Source organism: Chionomys nivalis, chromosome 7 (genome assembly GCF_950005125.1).
Source record: "Chionomys nivalis chromosome 7, mChiNiv1.1, whole genome shotgun sequence".
Lineage (NCBI taxonomy): Eukaryota > Metazoa > Chordata > Mammalia > Rodentia > Cricetidae > Chionomys > Chionomys nivalis.
Genome location: NC_080092.1, coordinates 74776781 through 74800962, shown reverse-complemented (window position 1 = coordinate 74800962; position 24182 = coordinate 74776781). Strand labels below are relative to the sequence as shown.

General features: G+C 47.0%; 1 protein-coding gene across 1 annotated transcript; it reads right to left on the bottom strand.

Annotated features, from left to right (window-relative positions):
* Window positions 1–90: 90 nt before the first annotated feature.
* Lrrc59 (leucine rich repeat containing 59) lies at window positions 91–16534 on the bottom strand. Its single transcript, XM_057775968.1, has 7 exons — window positions 16189–16534; window positions 14334–14393; window positions 11754–11912; window positions 11441–11545; window positions 6817–6889; window positions 3348–3521; window positions 91–1989 (listed from the first exon to the last, which is right to left on the bottom strand). The coding sequence occupies exons 1-7, from the start codon at window positions 16291–16293 to the stop codon at window positions 1742–1744; spliced, it is 924 nt and encodes a 307-aa protein (XP_057631951.1). The 5' UTR covers window positions 16294–16534; the 3' UTR covers window positions 91–1741.
* Between the last annotated feature and the right edge of the window lie 7648 nt (window positions 16535–24182).

Genomic DNA, 24182 nt, shown 5'->3' with positions numbered 1-24182 from the left:
CACCAGCACTTACTGCAAACCAGATGCCACGGACAACCAACCATCCCACGTTGCCCCAGTCGACCCTCACAACACAAAGGAGAAAGGCAGACCACTCAGACACGGATTTAATAATTGTAGAAATCCAAAGAATAAGCATCAAATCTCGAAGTCAGAGTGAACTCTTGCCTGTGGGTTGGCTAGACTAGGCTCAGCCACGGAGCTGCCTCAACCAGCCGGGAACTATGACCAGGCTGACTCCTATTTTCATGATGTCATGTATGTAGTATATACTTTTTCTCAATAAAGCATTTGTACCAATGGCTCTGGAGCTTGGAGGAAGACTAAAGGAATGTGTAGTATTCTGAGTAAGGTGTGGACCTACACAGCAGAGCTGTCTGGGGGAGGAGGAGACAAAGGCCTTTCTTCCCGTGTCAGGCCTGTCCAGATGGGCCGCTAGGGCTCCACTCTGAACTGACAGGTACTTGGTCCCTAGGGGAGAGTCGAGAAACTTGCAATCAGGAGTTTTTAGCAAATAAGCACCAGACGCAGTTGTTCCTGATCCCTTCATCCAGCTGCTGTGAAGACAAGGAGAAGGGGGCAAAAATGCTTTCTGTAGCAGCAGGAAGGTGGGTGGTGTCGCCCAGGTTTGTGCTAATGCTTAGATATGTGTATGTAGCACTCAACAGCACCACCATGTGACTGTTTCCCTTTGCTCCCACTTCTTTCCTACTCCTTCCCTGCTGTTACAGGCCCAGAATCAACTCTAAACCTGCTTCTTTGAAATCGAATGCCTCTGAGGTATTTCATCACACCAAGACTGGTGGTGGAGCTGTCCTGGTGCAGCTTTTGTAGAGATCTGCCTCTGTGCTTCCAGGCCATTGGGGAGTTAATGCTCTAAATTGAGGCAGGGAGACTGGCCTGCTGCCATTTTGTGGAAGCCATTTAAGCTGAGGCAAAATTCCACCGGATCTTCCCAGGACCCTGATAGCAGGAGATCTATTTGCGGGTGGCATGACTTGTCTATTATGAAAGACTCACTTCGGCTGAGACGATTCTGGTGGGAGTCCATTCTCTTGGGTATTATAGAAAGGAGGCCAAATGACATCAAGGGAAAGGAAGAAAACTGGAGTGAGAGTTGGGTTCTGCTTTAGACTAGCTAGAATACTGTGGGCAAGCCATGGACAGCCTCTCCTGCTCTGCCTCAAGTGCTACACTAGACCTGTGGCAAAGAAGTCATCTCCACAGCCAGACATTTTGTATGTTACTAAAATGCTCACGTCTGAGATCTTTAAGGAAACATTTTATTCCACCCTCCCAGCTTAGGTTAGATTTACCCAAGTATTCCTAGGCCCTAGTAACACACTGTCCTCCAATTTGTCCTGGTTACCCGGGGAGGAATGAAAGGGTTTGTGACATACAAAAGTATAAATGTAGTGACAGCTGGCCATTTAGTAGAAAGGAACCTTGCCTTACACAGCCTTGTGTAATTAGAAAAGCCTATGTCTTCTCCCTCCCGCCCCAAGCCTACTCCTTTAGGCATGCAGGTAACTCGTCCTCCCCTCTCCATTTCTCCTCATTCCACCAGGGAACCCTGACAAGGAACAAAGACGTCCTATAAAGGGGAGATCGCAAGTACCAATCAGCAGCCATTTGATGATGGCAGGTAGGTCTGACGCTAAAAAGAGGTTGTGTCCAGCAGAACCCAATTCCATAGGAATCCAAGCTCCAAGGCTGGGAGGCAGGGGTGCTGAGGACAAGCTCACTGCTGGGAGTCGGTCTGGAGGACCCACTGGAGGATCTCGTGATGACGCAGGCCCTGGACGGCATTGTCGTAGATGGTGTTCACGCTGTTGCAGAGGGGTTGCTGCTGCAGCCCTGTCAACCGGCATGCAACCAGCCCTCCTGTCACACACAGCAGCAGCAGCAGCAGCAACACCTTCAACACAACCCAGGAGCGAGTGTGTTTTCGGGGTGGTGGCTTGCGAGGGCGAGAGCCAGACTTAGATTCTGGAGGGACAAAATAAGCCAATTTGTAGAGAGCAATTCTAGAATCCATGCAGATTCACTCCCTTCTTAAGTCCTGAGCAGATGTTTTAGAAATGAGAGCTAAATCCCCTGCTATTCAAAAATGCAAATGCAGTCTTCCCCAAGGTCTCTAAGCACTACATATGATGGGATTCATTCTGTTGCCTTCTGCAGCTCAGTTCCCAGGGTCTTCCATTCTCTTTGGAACAGGGAGATGATCTGGGGTCCTCGGGAGCATAGGAAGCTCATCAGGGGTGTTCAAAAAGGGTAGACTGCCACCCACTTAGGGGGGTGGGTCCAAATTACTAATATCAAAAATGTCACTGTTACATAAAAAGTATAAACTAGTATATACTGGGGCACAGGTCTGTAATCCCAGCACTCAGGAGCCTGAAGCATTACGAGAAGTTTGACGACACTCTGGGCTATAGTGCCGCTGTCTCCAAAGGAAAACCTGCACAAGGTCTGGCAAAATAATGCCAGTCACTATAAAAAGAAAAAAAGATTGGCCAGGGTGGTAGCTCCTGCCTGGAATGTTAACATTCTGAGAGCTCAGACAGGAGGATCACAAACTCAAAGCTAGCCTAGGCTACACTTCAAGACCTTTTTCTAAAAGACAAGTTCAGGAACCGGGCCATGGTGCTACCTGGCTTTAATCCCAGCACTTGGGAGGCAGAGACAGGTGGATCTCCAGGTTCAAGGTCAACCTGGTCTACAAAATGAGTTCCAGGGCAGTCTGGGCTACGTGAAGAAACCCTATCTCAAACCTCACCCACCCTCTAAAAAGAGACAAGCTCAGAAGGTAAACACATACCACATTATAAATGTGACCGCTCCCAGGACAATCGTGTGTGGCGGCTGTTCTAAGATCACCCCCCCACACACACACAGCCTAGCTCAAACTTAACAACCCTCCAGCCTCGACTTGCCTGATGTTAAGGTACAAACGTGTTAACATGCCCAGCTTCACACATCAATTTCTAATGAGAAACATCTTGAGAATTTTAAGCAAAAAAAGGGGGGGGGGGGTTCTGTTTGTTTGGAAACAGGGTCTCACTCCATCACTCCAGCTGTCCTGGAACTTGACTGTGCAGACCAAGCTGGCCTTGAGTGCAGTGACCCTCCCACCTCCTCCCAAGTACCACCATGCCCAATTTAGGCAGGAACTTTAAGTGTTTTTCTCACTTACTCTTCACCTGCTGGCAAACAGGCAGAGCCCCTATCTTTAGCAAAACAAGTAGTAGTGACATTAGGTGTCTTGCTCAAGGCAAGGACGAACAAGCACAGGGGCACAAACCACCACTCTGCCCCTGCATGCTGCTAACAGAAAGCAAACCTACTTGGGGCCTGATTTGTTTCCTTCTTGGGCTTCTTCTCCTGCTCCTTCTTGGAAGCTTTCTGGGCATCGTACTCCTTCCGTCGGCGCTCCTTCTCCTCTGCCTTCTCCCGCTTTCGCAACTCGCGCTCCTTTGCTTCCTTAGCTTGCTGCTTGGCCTCCCGCTTCTTCTCTGCCTCTGCAACAGTTTGCATTCAAAACGTGACTCCTCTCACACAACCCCCAGCAGCCTGTCTACGCAAGCGATTAAAGTGTGGATTCATCTGCCTTTTCTTTTATGCCATGGGTCACACAGAAACTGTAAGAGAATCCAGGTACGGTATCACAGGTCTGTAATCCCAGCATTTAGGGTAGAAGAGATGCTGAGGGGTGTGTAAGATTATGAGTTTCAGGCTAGATTGGACTATCAAGGGAGAATCTATGAAAAATGTACTCCCAGCACTCAGGAAGCTGAGGCAGAGGATCGCCTGGTCCAGGCTACTCTCGGCTAAATGAGTTGAAAACCAGCCTGGGTCAAGAAAGTTACCCTTAAAAATGAAGTTTCACCAGGTGGTGGTGGTGCATGCCTTTAATCCCAGCACTCGGGAGGCAGAAGCAGGCGGATCTCTGTGAGTTCAGGGCCAGCTTGGTCTACAGTGTGAATTCTAGGACAGCCAAGACTACACAGAGAAACTCTATCTCTAAAAAACCAAACAAACAAAAAAGCCTGGTGGTGGTGGTGCCACCCACCAGCACTCAGGAGGCAGAGGCAGGTGGATCTCTGTGAGTTCAGGGTCAGCCTGCTCTATAAGAGCTAGTTCCAGTACAGGCTCCAAAGCTACAAAGAAATCACATCTCGAAAAACCAAAGTTTCTGTCAGGGTTTACTGAGTCTTATTACTGATTCCTGGCTACAAGCAATAGAAAAATTAGGGAGTATTACAAGGGGAATCTAAGAAAGGTATGGGTGGACAGACAGGATGGCTCAGTAGGCACCTGCCATGAAGCCCGATGATCTGAGGTTTTTTTTTTTTTTAAAGATATTCATTTATTTATTATGTATACAGTGTTCTGCCTGCATGCCAGAAGAGGGCATCAGATCCTACTATAGATGGCTGTGAACTACCATGTAGTTGCTGGGAACTGAACTCAGGACCTCTGGAAGAACAGCCAGTGCTAACTGCTGAGCCACCTCTCCAGCCCCTGATGACCTAGTTTTATCCCTAGGTCCCACATAGGAGGGAACAGACTCCCACAAGTTGTTCTCTTACCACCGTATGTATACTGTGGGCACACAAAGTAAATAACTAAGTTGTCAAAAGGCTGAGGGTAGGCGACTGTAAGCCTGGGAGTTTTAAAACCAGCCTGGAGAACACCTTCCCTCCCCAAAAAGAACAAAAGTGCACAGAGGGCTGAACCTCCTGATTATAAAGAGAGGATAGAATGGAGATATTGGTTCTGTGGGATGAACGTGAACAGAGAGGAAGGCGGTGAGAGGAGCTCATGTCAGGGTTATAGCGCAATCTTTTTCTAAAGTCACACCAGCTTAATTCAGAAAGAGTCAACTCAACACAAGATTTGCTCAGGTTGACTTTACAGTTCATGAGGTATCCCACTTCCAAATTATTGGTTCTAAAAATGCATTTTCAAATTAGTCATTTAGAAGCCTAAAATACATGTTTCTAAAGTCAGAATACCACAAAATGGTGGCTAAATGCCCTTTTATGCCTTGAAAGCCTAGGGGATCCATAGTGGAGCTGAACAGTAGTACCATCGGGACAGTAGCTCCTTTTCATGCAAACAACCAGTGTTTAGCTGGGCACAGAGAATGCCAAGAGCAGACCACACCCAGCCTCTAGGGACCTGGTGCTGGCAAGGAGTGGAAAAGCAGGGATGAGTTGTGTTGCCACGGCAGCTATGCATATAGCAAGCAGAGCTGTAACTCCCGTACGGTGAGCTCAGGGACTGCCAGTAGTCAGTACTGTGCACGTCCTTTCTCCCACTGCAGCTTACAAGTCAGTCACCCAAGATCACAGAGTGCTGAGATGCAGAGGGGAAATGACAGGCATTGCTTTCTTTCTGTAAGGATTAGTTTTAGTTTCATATGCATGTGTGCCATGTGCATACATACAGTGCCTGTGGAAGTCCCCTGGAATCACATAACAGATGAAACTCAGCTCCCTGAGTAGGGCAGCCAGTGCTTGCTACTACTGAGCCATTTTTCCAGCCTGCTTGCTGTCTTTGAAAATTAATATTTTTAGGACAGGTGTGGTGGCACCTAACTTTAATCCTAGCATTCCAGAGATAGAAGCAGGCAAATCTTTGTGAGTTTGAGGCCAGCCTGGTCTACACAGTGAGTTCCAAGCAGGGCTAAATAATGAGACCCCATAATAAATAAATCCATGATTTTTTTATTAATTCCTTCATAATTTCATATAAAGTATTTAGATCACATTCACCCTACTCCTAACTCCTCACTGACCTGCCTCCACCTGCCTTATCTCCACTCAAACTTCATTGCCTTTTTTTGTTTTTGCTGCTGGAGTTGGTTTGGGGTTTTTTTGTTTGTTTGTTTGGTTGGTTGGTTTGGTTTCATACAGGGTCTCTCTATATAACCCTGAACATCCTGGAACTATAGTTAGTGTGTCCAGGAAAAGCAATGGCTAAGTTGTAGTCTATGTGCTGCCAAAGAAAGTGCGCACAGGCTAATTTAATGGCATGCTCGCCTGTGTGGAGGATGGGGCTGGCCACCCCACTAACTTGGGATGCCATTCTAGATTCAGTGGAAAGCCAAGAAAGAGTTTTAAGCACACCGTAGCAGAATCTGGTCTATGTTTCAAAGAGATCCTGAGCTGAGAGGTAGAGGACAGAAATGTGGGGATGGCACAGTCGTGAAGACAAGGCAGAAGGCACTGTGGTCCCACAGGATGGTGAAGTCACACAGAAGACTCGCTAACAGACTGAAAACAGAATCATGGACATCTGTCATACCTCAGGCTTGAAAACTCCAAGGAGTTTTCTCCTATAGGAAAGATTTCATACTGGGGCTTTGAAAAGGGAGGTGAATCTGCTCTAGCGATTTGTTTTGTTTGTGGAAGTTTATTTTGGTATTTACTTCATTGGTTCTTTATTTTGGGTTTTGCTTTCTGAGATGAGGGTCTTGTTTTGTAGCCCAGGCCTCCCAAATAGTGAGATTATAGGTATGCGCCCATGTGCCTGGCTCCAGCTATGCTGAAGGCGCCTTTTCACCATCAGAGGATGGCCAACTCAAAGCAGAGACATTAGTAGTTGTTTGTTGGCTGTGGAGCCCTGCAGAGAGGTCTGGATGGAGAAAGGCATCAGGTAACATGATGCCACTATACTGTCCCATTCTGTGTGCCCCCTGCCCAGGCCTCCACATACACACTCTTCAGCACCCTCCTACAGATCCTGTTCCGGAAACCTAATACTGCTGGCTGATTAAGGAAAGGGAAGAGAAGAAGGATGGCCACCCACCTCGCTCCACTTCCAGCCGGCGCTGCCGCTCCCGTTCCTGATCCGCCTGCACGGCCTTCATGTGCTGTAAGACCTGCAGGAGAGAAGGGGCTCTGAGTCCTCACAGGTCATGTTCTCATGCTGTTCAGGTCTCAGGAAAAAGACTGTTCATGTCAGGATCCTAGACTATCAGGGGCCCTGAAGGTGGGACAGGACCAGGGGAGATAATTCTATCTTTATATCTTAAATACTTCATTGCAGAAGAGTCACGTGACTCCAGTTCATTAAGACTGCCAGAAAAAAACTTTCCAGGAAAAAGCAACACCAACTAGAATCTATGAAAATTTCTATCAAGCCGGGCGGTGGTGGCGCATGCCTTGCACTCGGGAGGCAGAGGCAGGCGGATCTCTGGGAGTTCAAGGCCAGCCTGGTCTACAAGAGCTAGTTCCGGGACAGGCACCAAAGCTACAGAAAAACCCTGTCTCGAAAAAGCAAAAAAAAAAAAAAAAAAAAAAAAAAAAAGTTCTATCATTCCCATCACGCTCACAGGGACAAGTTCACATCATCCACCCAGTGGCTCCCGGTTATCCCCAGGGAGACAGCACTCCTTTGAACATGCTCCCCTGACCCTTCTCCTTCCGCTCCTGTTCATCCGCTGTAATTCCCTCTGGCTTTGGTTTCAGTTTCTTGAAATAAAGTAGTGATCAGTCTCCCAGCCTGGCCCCGCATGTGTGGCAGTCCTGACAGGCATGAGCCAGCACACCAGCTAAGTCACTGACAGGAACTGTTTTGTTCCTAGCAAGTGGCTAGGTATGACAGATTGGAGGCAATGGACACCCATGACGGAATTTCTATGACAAAAGGACAAAAATCAAGACAAACTGATGTGCCCAGGGCGCACCACAGAAAGAAACTGAGACCTGAGTACTGACCCACTAAGGAGAAGACAGCTTTAAGAGAAAGGCCCAAATACCACCCACCTGTAATCAGTACCCAGGGCCCCAAATTCTCAGGATCAACTCATGAATGACCAATACCCAAAAGAGTCACAAATGTTCTCACTGTGGACACAGAGGAGGAGGAGCCAAATTCCTTTCATCTTTTCTGTTTGTTTTAATGGGGCTTCTACATGTTAAAGACATGCTCTATTACTGAGCTACCTCTCCCTCTCAGTCCTATGATTTTTTTTCCAAGGCAAGGTTTCTCTACACAGCCTTGGCTGTCCCTGTCCTAGAACTCACTCTGTAGCTAAGGCTGGCCTCAAATTCACAAAGATTCACCTGTCCCTGCCTCTGAGTGCTGGGATTAAAGGCATGCGCCACCACCACCCAGCTTTTTGTTTCATGTTTTTTAAGTCCTATAATTTTTAGAAGCTGGTGTTCCGTTGAGTGTAACTCAGAGCCTCTGACAATCCAAATTCTATCACTATGTGTGATCTCAGCAAGCAATTCAGCTCTTTTAAGCCAATTTTCTGATCTGGAAGCCAGAACTAACATACGTTTCTCTGACTATGGTAACCTGCTCTGGCCACTTGGCACCATCTGCAGCATGATGGGATTCAATACACACTGCGGCTGAATCACACCATCTTTACTGCGGACATAAGGAGCTCAGGAAAACTCATCTACTCTAAAGTAAGACAGCAGAGGACCCTCAGGACAGATCTGAGCATTCAAGCCCCACCCAGTTCTTGGCAACCTCAAGCACACACACACACACACTCATCACAAGAGGGGTTCCATAGCCTGGTTTGAAGCCACAAACTGCTAACCCAGGACTTGGACCTATCAGTACCTCTCAAGGGAATCCAATTTATAAAAATCACAGCCCAACAAAGAACTGCAGGCACTGGAAGATGGGTGAACATGATGGTGAGCAGAGTCACTCCAAACTGGACACTGAGTAAGAAGCGTACAGTTGGCTTCAGCAGGTGTGCGGCTGGCTATGGCGTGTCCGTTCTTACCATGGCTACAAGGTCCCATCAGAAATTATCTGATAACACAGGCAGCTCAGAAATAAGAGAGACTGCACTAAGGTAACTTCCTAGGGGCAGATGCTCTTCTAGGAACTTCTGACCTTATTCTGACTTGCCAAACTACTCTTCTACAATGCCTGAAAGTGCTGCAGCTAGGGGCAGTCATGCCTGTGCTTCCAAGGACTGTGGCTTTAGTTACCACATTTATAATGCACTGTGCTACCTGGAGCATGTCTGGAAGAAATATATGACCAGAAGGGGCCTCTGCACTAAATACAAGCTACTTCTGTGGTCATAAGCTATGAATTATCACTAAGTGTCATTCAGGCTGGCTTCAAACACACTACATAGCCAAGAATGACGTGGAATTTGTCCTTCTGCCTCATCACAAGTGCTGGGATTATGGCCTTACACCACCATGCTCGGTTTTATGCTGTCCCAGAGAGCTCCCTACCACAGCCCCCTCTGGATAGATTGGTTCCATACAGTCTAACAGTATCTGCTGAATGGAGATGACTGGTGCGTGTACCCTGAGATATCACAGGACAGACAAAAGGGAAACACCCACTTCCCAGAGTCCCACCAAGTTTTCACAACAGGATTTCACAGAATGTAGGAGCCTTGTCTGGTTGGTTCTTACTTCTGAGCTTGGTTTCTTGTAACAATCATGGTGAGATTATATAAACCCTGAGTAGTTAAGAAGGGAAAGGCCATTGTTTTTGAGGCTCACAGGAACCCCTCACACACATTTAGCTTACATTAACTGAGGTAAGGCTAAGTTTGTCTTGCTCCCACAGCATCCAGACATAGCAAACCATTTGGTGCTCAGCTGCGGAAGCAGCAATCTGTTCCCCTAGCAGAGTGGTCATGATTGAGGGTACAGCACTGCTCCTAATGAGCAAGGTAAGGCATCATCAAGGAACCTGGTCACCAGAAAGGGCAGTCTTGCACAAATGCCCCTTCTTCCTCACTCTTGTCAGGACATGTCTATCTATAGCCACAAACTTCTAAACCTTAACCCCCCTTTCAAAAGATTCAAAGCTGGGCAGTGGTGGTACACATCTTTAATCCCAGCACTTGGGAAGCAGAGGCAGGCGGATCTCTATGAGTTCGAGATCATCCTGCTCTACATAGTGAATTCCAGGACAGTCAAGGCTGCATAGAGAAACCACCTTGGGGAAAAATAAGTGTGTGTGCACGTGTGTGTGTGCTCGCATATGCGTGAGATGGGGGGGGAGGAAGAGTAGGTGCCTAAGGAGACCAAAGGTATCAGATACCCCTCGAGTAGCCAATGTGGATGCTGAAAATCAAACTTGAATGTTCTGAAAGATCAGCATGTGCTCTTAACTGCTCAGTCATCTCAGTCTCTCTCCAGCCTCTTAACCCCTTTTCAAAAGGTTTACTTATTTTGTGAGGGGAAGAAAGGGGACATGCATGTGCCAAAGGGGTGGTGTACATGTGGAGGTCAGAGGACCACCCAGGGGAGTCAGTTCTTTCCCTCCATCATGTGGGTCCTGGAGATGGGACTCAGGTCATCGGGCTTGATGGTAAGTGCCTTACCCGTTGACTCACATTGCTGGCCTCCAATCTTGACTTTTTTACTGGTTATAATGCTGCCTCAGAAAGGTCATGGCTTTAACCCTAATAAAGCCATGTTTTAGTAACTAGGACAGAATTACTATGTCCTAGTAAAACAACTCTTCAAGTTGAGAGATGGTTTAGTTAGAAAAACAAAAACAAAAAAATCCCTTGCCTATAAGCATGTGGCCCTCAGTTTGATCCTCAGCACTCATGTAAAAACACATAGTAGCACACACTTGTAATCCCAGTGCTACTGAAGTGGGATCAAAAGGATCTCTGGGTCTCACTGGCCAGATAATCTTGCCTAATTGGTCAATGATAGACCCCTTCTCAAAAGATGTAACCAGTATTATCCTCTGGCCACCACACACAAATGCATGGATTTAAGAGGCCGGCGAGATGGCTCAATAGTTAAGAGCGCTTGTTACTCTTGCAGAGGAGCTGGGTTCAGTTCCCAGCATCTAATTCAGGCATCTTACAACTGGCTTCAAGGTCAATGCCGGGGAACCCAATACCTTCTGCAGGCCTCCATGTGGTACGTGTATATGCATGTACATGTACACATAAAACAAAAATAAATCCTTAAAAAAAGATAACATTTAAAAAATCAACTAATATATAAAACAACTGTCAACATAATGTCAGACTGGAGCATGAGTGGTTTCTGAAGAAGGACTGTATGTAGTAGAAAAGATGGCCCTACTACTTGTAAAAATAAATGCACCAGCCCTGGCTGAGTGGTTAGGAGCACTTGCTGCTCTTGCAGGAGCTGGCTTCAGTTCCCAGCATCTATATCAGGCAGCTCATAACTGCTTGTAACTCTAGGTCCAATACCCTCTATGGCCTATGTGAGCACCTGCAAGTATATGGTACACATACTCATGCAGGCACACACACATAAGTCTTTTTAAATAATAATAAATACTAGGTAACTACAGCAACACAGACCTCTGCATGTCAGGCTCATCTCACTGAGACCTGGGTGCTTTAATAATACGGCACTATTGGTACCCTGGGAGGGTAAACAAGAGGAGAGAGTCAAGTCCCAGGCGAGAATGTGAGCAAGGCCCCTGGGAGCTTCATGCTTACCTTGTTTGCACACTGCTTACATTGTTTCTCATCCAAGCAATCTCCTGCCACCTTGGCCAGGACAGGATCCAGGGGATTGTCTTTCAGATCCAGCCACTTCAGATTCTACAGAGACGGGAGAAGGGACTGGCTAAGCCTGAGTTTCCACACAGTACCTCAAAGTGGAGTAAAAGGAGCTAGAATAAAGCTCTATGTTCCACCTGAGAGTAGTCAGCTGAGCAGGGCATTTCTGGTCCCCTCCCCTGCTCAGGGCTATGCTCCCCTAGTCCCTGAGCCTTGGTCACACTTGGCTGGGCAACCTCGGTGCATTTACCTTGAGCTGAGCAAAGCTGACAGGCAGGGTGACCAGCTTGTTGTTGAGGAGATCCAAATGCTGAAGGTTGACCAGGCGGCCAAAGTCTGCGGGCAGCTGCTGCAGCTTGTTCTTGCTGAGGTCCAACTTCACCAGGTGTGTGAGGCCACAGAAATCCGACTAGGACCCGGAGAAAAAAGACTTAGGCCCAGGGCTCACACACTTTGATATAAAGGTGTAGGAACCCCCAAATCAAGAATATCCTGTGTAAATCCCAACCTTTGCACTACTTCTCTCCAAATGACAAGGAATGGAAAGAACACTGCTATTATAGTAGCTACCTAGACAAGCTTATAAGACAGCATTAGCACAAACCCAGCATTAGAACACATATAACCCACTTGGGAAACTGAGGCAGGAGGATCTCTGTGAGTCTAAGGCCAGTCTGGTTTACAGAGTGAGTTCCAGGACAGCCAAGGCTGTTACACAGAAAAACTGTCTCAAAATACCAAAAAATAATATGCTGTTTTTTCCCCATCTTGTTGATTAGCTCCTATTCTACACCGCTGCTAGGTGATACAGGGCTTTCCTGTCCTCCCATGATGCCCTGTCTCCATCTTTCATAAGATTTCTCACTGGACATTGTAGGACAAACTTGTACTCCTCGCTACTTGGGAGGCTGGTACAGTTGGAAGCTAGCCCGGGCAGAAGAACAAAACCTCATCTCAAACAACAAACTGGACTACAGGGATAGCTCAGTGGTTGAGCGCTTGCCCAGCATATGCAACGCCCGAAGTCTACCACCCAGCACTATACACACAAAAGCTGTGCATAGCTTATCCACGGGGCCCTGGGTTCAATTCCCATCCTCAAGATCCTTCTACAAGAAAAGAAACACACATATACACCTGTTTTTTATAAACATGGCCAATACTTGAGTACTAAGTTTTAGCCTCTGTTTCTTGTGACAGCACAGTAACTTTGCACAGGTCTCAATGTGTGTTAGGGTAAGCAACTCAATGCCTAGGACCTGTCCTACTCAAACCAGGCTCGTTCTTAGTCCCTGACACTAACCTTTGCTAAGCATCCACCTGACAGTGGCACTACAATCGGCTAACGGGCACTGTTTGTGCTCTGTGAGGACTCATAAACACCAAGGGCTCCATGTTGTACAGCCAAAGCAAAGTTCTTAGGACAGACAACGGGACAGACTCAGATTTAAGAGTGCACTCGGGTGCTGAGTGACTGCCGGGCACAGTGGGTAGCAGGTGTGCTGCGAGGAGCTGCTACCCTTCTTTAATTAGATATACAATACCTCCTGGAACAGAGGCCATTTTTAATGAGCTGTGGGAAGAAGATGCTGTTGACAATAAGAGAAGCCCAAGAGAACACTAAGAGGGACTGACTAATGATCCGATGAAGAAATGGCTAACTTCTGACCGAGCCAACAAGAGGCTACCCTTGAATCCAGTAAGGTATGACTGGCCACGGTACAGGATGCAAGAGGCATCTGACAGCAAGGAATGGCCTGATGACAAAGGAGCACCGCAACAGAGGAGGAGGCCATCGCTCAGGAGAGGAGAGGCTGAAGGAATCAATGCCTACAGGGGTGAAGTAACAGCAGGGTACTGTTATACCAATAATCCCAGCACTCAGGAGCCTGAGGCTAGCCTGGGGTACACAGAGAAACCCTGTCTCCAGAAAAATAAGAACTGGAAGAAGTTGTGAGAAAAATCAAACCAAGAGGAATGATGAGAGAAGAGTGGGGAAGCAGGCATCTGAGCAGGATACAATTATATATGTACAAAGTGTTATAATGACATATTGTTTTCTATGCAAAAAAAGACTCCAAAAACATCAAAAGGACTTGATATACATTGGGTATGTTCCATAACAAGGAAAGCAAGTCTCAAGTAATTCAAGTCCAGGTTTGGGGGATAAAGGCAGGAGAGTCTCATCAAACCTCAGTCTTTCTTGTTCCTCATCAAAAGATGTGTAGACCCAGCATGGTACTCGGGCCTGAAATCCCAGCTCTTGGGAAGCTAACATGAGAGGACTGCCACTGATTTGAAGCCAGGCTGCACAACACAGTTTATATAATCTCAAAACAAACTGCAAAACAAGTCAGGCACGGTGGTACAGACCAACAGTCCCAACACTCAGGAGGTGGAAGCAGCAAGGTCAGGAGTTTCAAGGCCAGCCTGGGCTATCCAGGACCTTGTCACAAAACAAATCAAGATGCAAGTTCACTTTTTTTCCATAGAACACAGAGCAAAATGACACAGTGGTCTCTATCTCCTTTATGCAAGAGCAGTAAACTACTTTTGTCAAGACTAAAATAAAGCAGAAAAAAGATGAACCCAGTAAGTGATTCAGCAGCAACCTGCTGACTTGACTTCCTATAGCCTGCCTCTCCTGCTGTTCGAAAGAATGTACTTCTGAGGCAAACCACCCTCCTCCACCGGTCCCCACCAATACCCTCAGATTTAGCGGGACCCTGTCTGTAGACCTTTCCTGAAATTACACTTTATGCCACCCCTCACTCCCAGAACATGGGGAACATTTAGGGCTCCAGGATTCACTGGTATTTGCCGGTCTTACCGGAAGAGTGCTCAGTTTATTGCAGGACAGATCCAATACAGTGGCCTTTGGGAGTGCAGCCTAGAAAGAAGAGAAAAACAAGTCAAACCAACAACTGGAATGATTTAGTGACATCTGCTAATGAAGCATTTTCCAGAGAATGTTCCCACAATTAGCAAGGGCCATAGATAGATAGATAGATAGATAGATAGATAGATAGATAGATAGATAGATAGATAGATAGGGGTGGGCAGGATGGCGCATGCCTGTAATCCCAGGATTCAGAAGGCAAGAGGATGTCAAATAGAAGACTAGTCCGGGGTCAGAGTAAGACCCCAAGGAGGGAAAGGTGTAGAAGTATAATGTTCTTGAGGGTAAGAAGGAAAATGCCAGTCAACCAGGATCTAGGGAGGACGCAAAGGAGGGATTTGTCCATAGGATGTCCCAGAGAAAACTGATCCTTCAAAAACCCCAGGGCACTGGAGAATTTTCCTCTCGTGGCCTGCTATTAGGTTTCAGGGCAGGAATGGGATCTAATGAAGCCCCACAATTTTATTTTCTCATTCAGTCATCTATCCACCAACAGTATCGGTACTGAGTGCCTTCTCTGGGGAGGGCTCTGGCTGGGCCCTCACAGCCTGTCTCTACTTTCCAAATGTGTCCAGGACTAGAGCAGCTCTGCAAAACTGGCCCTCTCTTCCCCCTAAGGAGAATGCTGTAATGGCCGCATGCCTGGAGGATATGGTTTCAGGTTTGTCCTAGCGCCTGGCTCACACAGTCTGGCCCTCTTCCGAGAGTGGGAAAGGAACCAAATACTCAGTTAAGGATCCTAGGTCAACCTGAATGTCCAAATGACCACCTAAAAAGAACTTCTGGATACCATAGAGTGGAAACCACCAACTACATCTATCAGTATTTGCTACCTTCCAAGTATTTGACATTGATTTTAATACTCATAAATGTAGGAGATAGGAACCGTTAGCATCATTTTATAAATGAAGAAATCTAGACATAAAGGCTGGCTAGTTAACTTGCTGAGGACATTCAGTTATTGAGCAATGGAGCTAAGATATGAACTGGCAGGCCATTCAAACCACCATACTACACAGCCACAGTGGAAGGCCGACTAGCCCAAATGACAGGGGCAAAGGTAGCCCCTTAACGGCAATAAGGAAGGTGTGGCCATCCAAAGTGAAGCCAACATGAGACTTTAGGGCTAGGGAGCACAGAGTAGGAAAACCACGGGTGGAGGCTATAGCTCCATATTGGCAACCAACTAGGTGTGTGATGTCCCCAGGGCCTCAGACTCCGGAATAATAGGGGTTGGGGTGGAGGAGGATGGAGGGTGAAGTGAGGTACACAACAGTTTCAGCGCAGCTGGGATGAGACCTTGTCAGTCCTTCGGAGAGATTTCACTTTCTTCAAGGAGGGCAGCTTCCGGGGTACGACAGCCAGCTGGGATTGCAGGCTTCTTAGAGAAGCTGGGTTCGGCGCCACACCCAGGTCTATCTGAAGGCCTACTTCCAGGGACCAGGTCATTCATTCATCCTCGAACACATCCAGCAACCGCTCTCGCAGGTTCTCATTTTAAGGCCCAGCAGGATGCTGGACGTTGTGAGAGCTTCCGAAACGAGGGTAAATTCACTCCTGGCCCCTAAGAAGCCCGGGGTCGGGTAGGTAGAGGGTCCCTATCTTCTGGAACTGTGCCAAAGTGACACGTGTACACCGCAATAAGAACACTGGGGCAGACCGCAGCCTCCCCGGAGACCTAGTTTTTTAAGGATCGGGAAACTGAGGCTTGAGAGAGGGGCCTGCCCGCGTAGAGCAGGCGTCAGGAGTATAGGTGGGCTCCCGGGGCTCGTGGGGTCGTACTGACCAGCTCCTTGACGGGGACCTCATTCAGATCGCTGAGGCTCAGGTCCAGCTCATTGCCGTCCAGCTTGTCGCGGAGGTTCCCGCCCTTGCTGCCGGCCTTGGTCATGATGACGCCGGCTAAGCGGGTCCCTGTTCCCGGGTTCCGACGGGCAGGGAGAGGGCTGAGAAGCTGCTCGTGGACTCAGCGGATTCGCACCCAACGGACCACGCCTGCGCCTTGAGCCGCCGCCGCAGCCGCTGCGAGGCCTCCGCCGCCCGTCCGCTCGCTCGCCGCACTCCCAGCCTCGGGCCCTGATCCCACCGGTGCCGCCGCGACGACGACCACTTCCGTGTCCACGTCACCTTCCGCGGCCACCGAGAAGGGCCGGGCCAGAGCGGCCCTAGTGTGTGTCGGCGCGCCCTCTGCTGCCCAGGCTGCTGTACTGCCGCTGCAGGGCCCCGCCTTCGCCCGGAGTTGTTGAGTGGCTAGACGTGGCAGTCCAGAGATGTCTGAAACTGAAAGAACAGAGATGGACGTTACAGGGCCTGGGTTTGCATCCAAAGTTAGCCTCATGAGAGCATCCCTATCCTCTGGATTAGGAGCCAAATTATGTGTGTCCTCCAAATTTTCTCCTAGTGTTCTACTAAATCTGGTCACTATAAACTTCCTTTTCTCTCCTCACTGCAGCAGCCTTTAGCCCAATTTCAGATTTCAGTTCAATCCCTTGGGCCCGTATGGTAGAAGGAGAGAGCCGACTTTCTCGAGCTGTCCCCGACCTCCATTCGTGTGCTATGGCATGCATGTGTATGTACACACACAAAATAAATAAATATAATTTAAAAACAAAAAGCAAGTTTCTGTTGAATGAATGAATGAATGAAGCACTTTTACCATGAGTGTGGCGCCTGTACATGTATGCATGCTCACATACGTGGAGCTCACATGCTCACATATGCATGGATGGGGGCCCAAGGCTGACCCAGGTTGGTTTTCTTGATCACTCACGTTATACAGAAGGAGGGTCTCTCACAGAACCCAAATTTCTCTGGACAGCTGGTCTGGCTAGGCAGCTTGCTCCAGAAGTTTCCCCGTCTCCGCTTCCCACATCCTGGGATTAGAGACTGGAAGCATATCCACCTGATTTTATGTTGATCTCTGGGGGGACCCAAGCTTTGGTTCTCATACATGAAATGAGCAAATGCCTTCTGCTGAGTCAGCTCCCCAGCTCAGTTTGCTCATCTTAAACTTGAAATTTTAATCTTACCCGGGGGGGGGGGGGGGCGGGAACGGGGAGGGATAGACTGGCAAAGGATTTGCCTAGCACTGCCTAGCACTGCCTAGCACTGCCTCGCACTGCCTCGCACTGCCTAGCATTGCTCCAGCATCACCTAAACCAAACATGCTGTCATGTGCTTTGCAATCCCAGTCCTTGAGAAATGGGAGCAGGAGGATCTAAAGTTCAAAATCATCCTCCTCCAGATGGGGAATTTGAGGTCAACCTGGAAGAGATGAGGACCAGTCAGATGCCTCAGTGGATTGGGGTGTTCCCCCGAAACTCAATGACCTGAGTTTAACTCCTGAATTCCACATTGTAGATAGAACTAATTCCTACAGATTATCCTCTGACCTCCACATACATTCCATGGCAAAGCATAGCACACACACACACACACACACACATACAAACATACACACACATACACATACACACATACACACACACATACACACATACACACAAATAAATAAGAAATAAAAGTTCCTTCCGGTGATCTAATGAACAACAGAAATCTGTACAATTTCATACTCATTTAACAACACCTTGGTGTTGCACGCTCCTCCCACCCTGATCGAGACGGTGTGCCAGGCAGGCACCTGGCAGAAAAGAGCAGCGAGGTAAATATCCATTAGCATCATTACCTTCAAGCTGGACCTGAGGAGTTAAGCACGCTCATGGAGATCCTGTGTCTAGCTCCTCAGCCACACAGATGGACGCTTTTGATTTAAAGTCCTGCATCCTTTTATCTCAGCCTATTTTTCTCCTATCCTAAAGGATCTTACAGTCCACACAAACAATTATCAAATACAGAAACTGCCATCTCTCTCCACACTCCAGTTTGTATTGGAGCTAGGAGGTGTTCCAATTAAATTTGATGGACCGGGGCTGGAGAGAAGGCTCGGTGGTTAAGAACACTGACTGCTCATCCAGAGGATCTGGGTTCAATTCCCAGCAACCACAGGGCAGCTCACAATTGTCTATGACTCCAATTCCAGGGGATCTGACACCTTTGCACAAAGTATATACAGGCAAAACACCGTGTACATTAAACAAACGAACAAGTAAACACATAGATAAATATGGTGTGCCATTTTCTAAGGTTGTCTGGGTCAAATTTTTGTTATTGATTAAAGGTACACTTGAGAGGGGGGTTCAGTAGAACAGAAGGGGAGTTCTCCATAATGACCTGTAATGGAATGGAAAGGATAAAACGGAGAACTATTGAACCGACCTTGCACCAAAAGAGAATCCTCCTTGAAGAGTAGGAGGAAGCTGAAGATTCCAAGGAAAACCCCCTTAGAAAGCCTCCAGCTTTAGCCTTAGACATTGTGACATCTCTTTTTGGTCCCACTTTGTCTTTGAACAGAGTCCCTCCATAATCTGTGTCCTCTTTCCAGGTGGAGAATCCTTGGGTGCAGAGGGTGGCTTTTAGACACTCTCTAATTAGAGAACCTGGCCTCCTTCCAATGAGCGCCTTGTGAAAGGCATTGGCGCATGAGCTGTTTATCTGCTTAACTGAGAATTGAGGGAGAAATGGTAGCCATGGCTACATTATGAGAGCTGACTCATAAGAGTGAAGTCCTGGCAGGCCACATGCCCAGTCAAGTAAGTGGAGGAAGCTGCATGATGGTGTCACAGAGCCTCCTTCTGCGGAGTCTGGGTAGGAAATGGGAAAAGCACAATCCATAAGACAGTTCAGATGCTCAGTCCAATCTAGAGGACAGTCTAGATTGTACCAGTTTGTTAGAGAGAGAGACAGAGACAGAGAAAGACAGAGACAGAGAGAGACAAAGAGAGAGGAGAGAGGAGAGAGGAGAGAGAGAGAGAGAGAGAGAGAGAGAGAGAGAGAGAGAGAGAGAGAGAGAGAGATTACATCCTTGAATTAGGAAATGTTCTAGTCTGGTGAAGCCATGTCGTTGGAATATAACAATGAAATGTCTGAAGAAGTTTTGAGAAGCCAATTCATCAAAAGAAGGGTAGGAATCACTTGTGATGATTCCTAGCAGATGGGTGGATTTATCTGCTGATCTCTTCCTTCCTTCCTTCCTTCCTTCCTTCCTTCCTTCCTTCCTTCCTTCCTTCCTTCCTTCTTTCTTTTCCTTTCTTCCTTCCTTTCCCTTTTTCTTGTTCTGTTTTGTTTTGTTTTTTGTTTTAGGACAGGGTTTCTCTGTGTAGCCCTGGCTGTCCTGGAACTCACTCTGTAGACCAGGCTGGCCCCAAACTCAGAGATCTGCCTGCCTCTGCCTCCTGAGTGCTGGGATTAAAGCATGTGCCATCATGCCGCGGACTGACTCTCTTGGAGATCGAAGACCGAGGGAGAACAGAGGTGAAGGCTTAGGAGAACCCAGGATTCGGCGAATGACAAACAGACACAACTCTAATGAGATTTGAATCTGCTGCAACTTTACTAAAATTCAAGCATCACTTTTAAGAGATTACAGAAGGAAGTTGGCAGACATAAAAGTTTCCATAGAAAAATGATTACAGACAATTGGTTATTCTCAGCAAGTCTTGTGGTCAGGGCCAGGTGGGCAGAGCTTTTCTTTGAAATTCATCTCACACCACTAACTAACTGTGCTTCCTCATGGCCCTAAATCATATCTGCCCTCAAGGTAACCAAGGTGACCCAAACACCATTCTTCAGGATTCCACCCCCAGGGTTTGTTCCAATATTGAATGACTGACTTCATGTTATCAAGAATAGCCTGCCTTTCTTTCCTATCTAAAATGCACCAGGGGTTTCTCATTCTGGCTAGCCTTTCCATAAATGGTAGCTCATGCCATTCCATACATTTTCCTTCATAATTTACCCATCTTCTACCAAATCTCCTATCATGAGCTCTTTCTGTTCTAGGGTATCTGTAAATTCCCCCAGAGAGCGAGCTGGAGTCTTAATCATAACATTAATGGCCTGAATCAAGGGAGGGAACTGACGCATCAGTTCCTCCGTATTCAAGGAGCCGTTGGGAATGTTTTCTGGTTCCTTGAGCAGATTAAGTTTTTGTCAAGAGAAAAATAGAACAGAAGCAGAGTTAATGCAAGAAACCATCGCCAGGAACAAAGTGAACGAGATCGTTGAGGCTAATCAGGCACCTCAACTCGAGCAGACTGCCAGGGAACCACCGGGGGCCAAGCTCCGGGAAGCACGAGCCCCTCATTTTGAGACGGCCACCACCTGAGAGGCATTTTGTCACACAGGCAAGACAGTCATGGATGTGGCACCATCACTGCCTGGTTCTTTATCTTTTCAATTGCTTACTTATTGGTGCACACAAGCATGGCAATTACTCAATAAAATCTAAAAGCCACTCTTTAGCTCCTGTAGCTCAAGTTGATCTTGAGGATGGCCTTGAACTTCCGATTCTCTAGCCTCCACCTCCCGAGTGCTAGGATTACAGGTGTGTTCCGTTCCAGTTGGTTTGGTTGAACCCAGGGCTTCCTGCATGCTAGGCATGCACTCTACCGACAGACCCCATCTCTGGCCTAATTGCAGTTTTTGAATTTCAAAATCTTTGATGGAGTTGAAGATTAGAGAATTGTAGTTACCCTCCTCATAATTTAGCTAAACTTAATTTCAAGACATTATTTAGACTCCTTGAAATAGAATGCTTAGTAAAACTTTTGTTATGCGTTTCTTGCTTAATGTTGTTTATTGCTTGTAATTTTATAATTGATATCTCTTCCTATTGTATATAGTTGTATTGGGTTTGGATCATTCTTGTTTAGATAAAAGGGGGAGATGATGGGGAAGCTCAACCAATCATATCTGCTTAGGGTGTGGCCGCCTGGAGCCCAGGTAGGAAAACAGGGAGAGGGATTTCAGACCTCCCACTCTTGTAGTGTGAGTTCCCCCCTTTTTCAATTATTAAATTATATCTGTTGTTCTTGAGCTGGTCTGATTATTTATCTTACCAACTGAATACGCCAACAGGTACAAAAATTAGGTTAAAATTCCAAATGGCAACTAAGTCATCTTGTTCTTTCTTAGAAAGTAGAAACAACACTGGATCCCAGGTCCAGGATCTACTTTGTTACATTTCACTTAGACCATTGAATGTGTTTGGTTAGTTGTTTGTTTGTCTCAAGTCCAGCAAGGAAGACACCTGTTACCTTCTTCCTAACGGTCACTGCCTTCTCCATCCTGGCAGAATGGCCACTCTGTTCTCTTGGAACTGGACCCTGACATGTCTTGTCCCATTTGCCTTTGCCTCTGTATTACCTAACATCATGGGCCAGGAAAAAAGACAAGAGAGAGAAATTTGCATCTGTGAAGCAGAAGAAAATTCATTCTATTGGCCCTGGATGGCTCATCAAGTGTCACTGTGGCCTCTAGTGAATAGATTAATTAAAATGCTGCGGATCTCCAAGTAGCTGTAGTGGCAACAGGCAGTGGGCCATGTGGTGGCAGGCATAGGGCAGCGGGTCCTGAGAGCAGCCAGTCCCAGGCAGGGATAGCACATGAGACCATGCTGTAGATCTCTGAAGGCAACTGGTCTCAGGCAGGGAGACACCGGCAATAGGCAGGCGAGAGACAGAGACATGGATAGGCAAGCCATGCAGAGTGAGGTTGGATATTTATTTAGTGGGTTATGGAGGGGAAGGAAGAAGGGGAGAAGAGAAGAGAGAGAGAGAGAGAGAGAGAGAGAGAGAGAGAGAGAGAGAGAGAGAGAGAGGAGTAGAGAGAGAGAGAGAGAAGGGAGAGATGGAAGCTGCCTCTCCAAGAGGGAGAGGGAAGAGGAAGAGAGTCCAGCTACAAGCAGGAAGGAAGATCTTCCTGCCTCAATGGATGGGGGAGGGAGCGGGCATGGCCTGTCTTTTAAAGAGAGACAGCACAGATCATTACATCTAGGCGTTGTACTTCCGGGTACTTGGCATCTTGTTCAAAGACCTGAAGTAGCACACAAAAAAAAATGGCAAAGTGGCAAAGATTTTTTTTTTTTTTTTTTTTTTGGAGATAGGTTTCTCAGTCTAACAGCTTTGGTTGTCCTGGAGCCCACTCTCTAGACCAGGCTGGCCTCAGACTCACAGAGATCCACCTGTCTTTGCTTCCCGAGTACTGGAATCAAAGACATGTGCCGGCCAGGCAGTGGTTTTGCACACCTTTAAGCCCAGCACTTGGGAGGCAGAGGCAGCCAGATCTCTATGAGTTTAAGGCCAGCTGGTCTATAAGAGCCAGTTTCAGGACAGGCTCCAAAGCCACAGAGGAGACCCTGTCTCAAAAAACCAAAAAGAAAAGAAAAGGTGTATGCCACCATACCCAACTAACATTTCTTTTTACAGAAGCAAAGCTCTCTTCAAGACAGCAATGGGCTCTGTATGAGAGGACTGCTCAAGGCTTGCTTTTGTGGATCCATGAACAGAGCAGGTTGGTTTGCTAGAGGAAGAATGCAGGCAGTTTTCTATTTTGATGGATAGGTTTAAATTACATAAGACTTTGTTCAATCCTGTCTCATGAGGCATCTAATTTGAATCATATACATGCCTAATTATATACAGGGTTAAGATGGTAGATAGGAGACCATCCCCAAATTTGAGGAGATAGTTTGCCTTATTGTGAATACATTCAAAACCAGTTTAGGTTGAATTGGCCTATTTCCCTTCTAATATGTTTGAACACACATACATACACAGCAAAGTACTGAGGGTTACTAGGGAGCTGTAAATTGGAGTAACCCAATTGCTTTGTTTGGAGAGGAATGTTCATTCAGGTAGAGACAGGTGGGCTCCCAGATTGCTAAATATATTCTTAGGAAAGAGATGTGTGTGTGTGTATTCAGACTCTCTTAGTCACCGTTTTATTGCTGTGAAGAGACACCACGATCAAGGCAACTCCTATAAAAGGACACATTTGATTGGGTTCTTGCTTACAGTTTCAGAGGTTTAGTTCATTGTCATCATGGCCAGGAGCAAGCCAATACATAAACAGATGCTGGAGCCATAGCTGAGAGCTACATCTTGATCCAGAGGCAGAGAGAGAGAGAGAGAGAGAGAGAGAGAGAGAGAGAGAGAGAGAGAGAGAGAGAGAGAGGTCAGGTCCCTGCTGGCTTATTCATTCATGCTTTGAGGGAAGCATGAGGATTAAGAAAGAAATAGCCAAGAGACAACTGCTAGAGTTGGGAGAGCATCCAGGAAATAATGAGATTCCCCTCACATCTATTTCTCATAGGCTTTATAAACCCCAATCCAAAAGGGGGGAAGAAGGCAAAAGACTTCTTTACCATGATACAAGGAACAAACAAAATCTTCGTAATACCCAAAACACAAAGTAACCACACCCTAAGTCAAGACATTCTGTTAGTAGCCCCACCTTGGGTCAAACCTTCTGTCATAGACCCTTGAAGGAGCAAGAATAGCCCTGAACTCTCAGACCTTTAGTCAAGGTGGAAAGAAACCACATCTGTGAGCTCCCACAGATTCCACCCTTTTTTATTTATTTATCAAAGCCTGAGCCTCTGCTACAGGACAGACTGTGCCTGTCTTAGGTTGTCTTCTCCCACCGTCCAGACTTACCTGTCATCCATACATACATCCCATCATGAACACTCTGTCTTAGATTGCCTGGAGGGGAAAAGATCTTACCTGCCATTGACTATCAACCTCTGTTCATAAAGGGTTAAGGGAGAGTGCATAGCCAGAGGCCATGCACCTTTGAGCCAACTTTCCATTGAGAGAGTTCACGTAATTAAATAATTGTAGGCAAGCAGGTAACGCTTTGTGATACACACACCTATGGCCA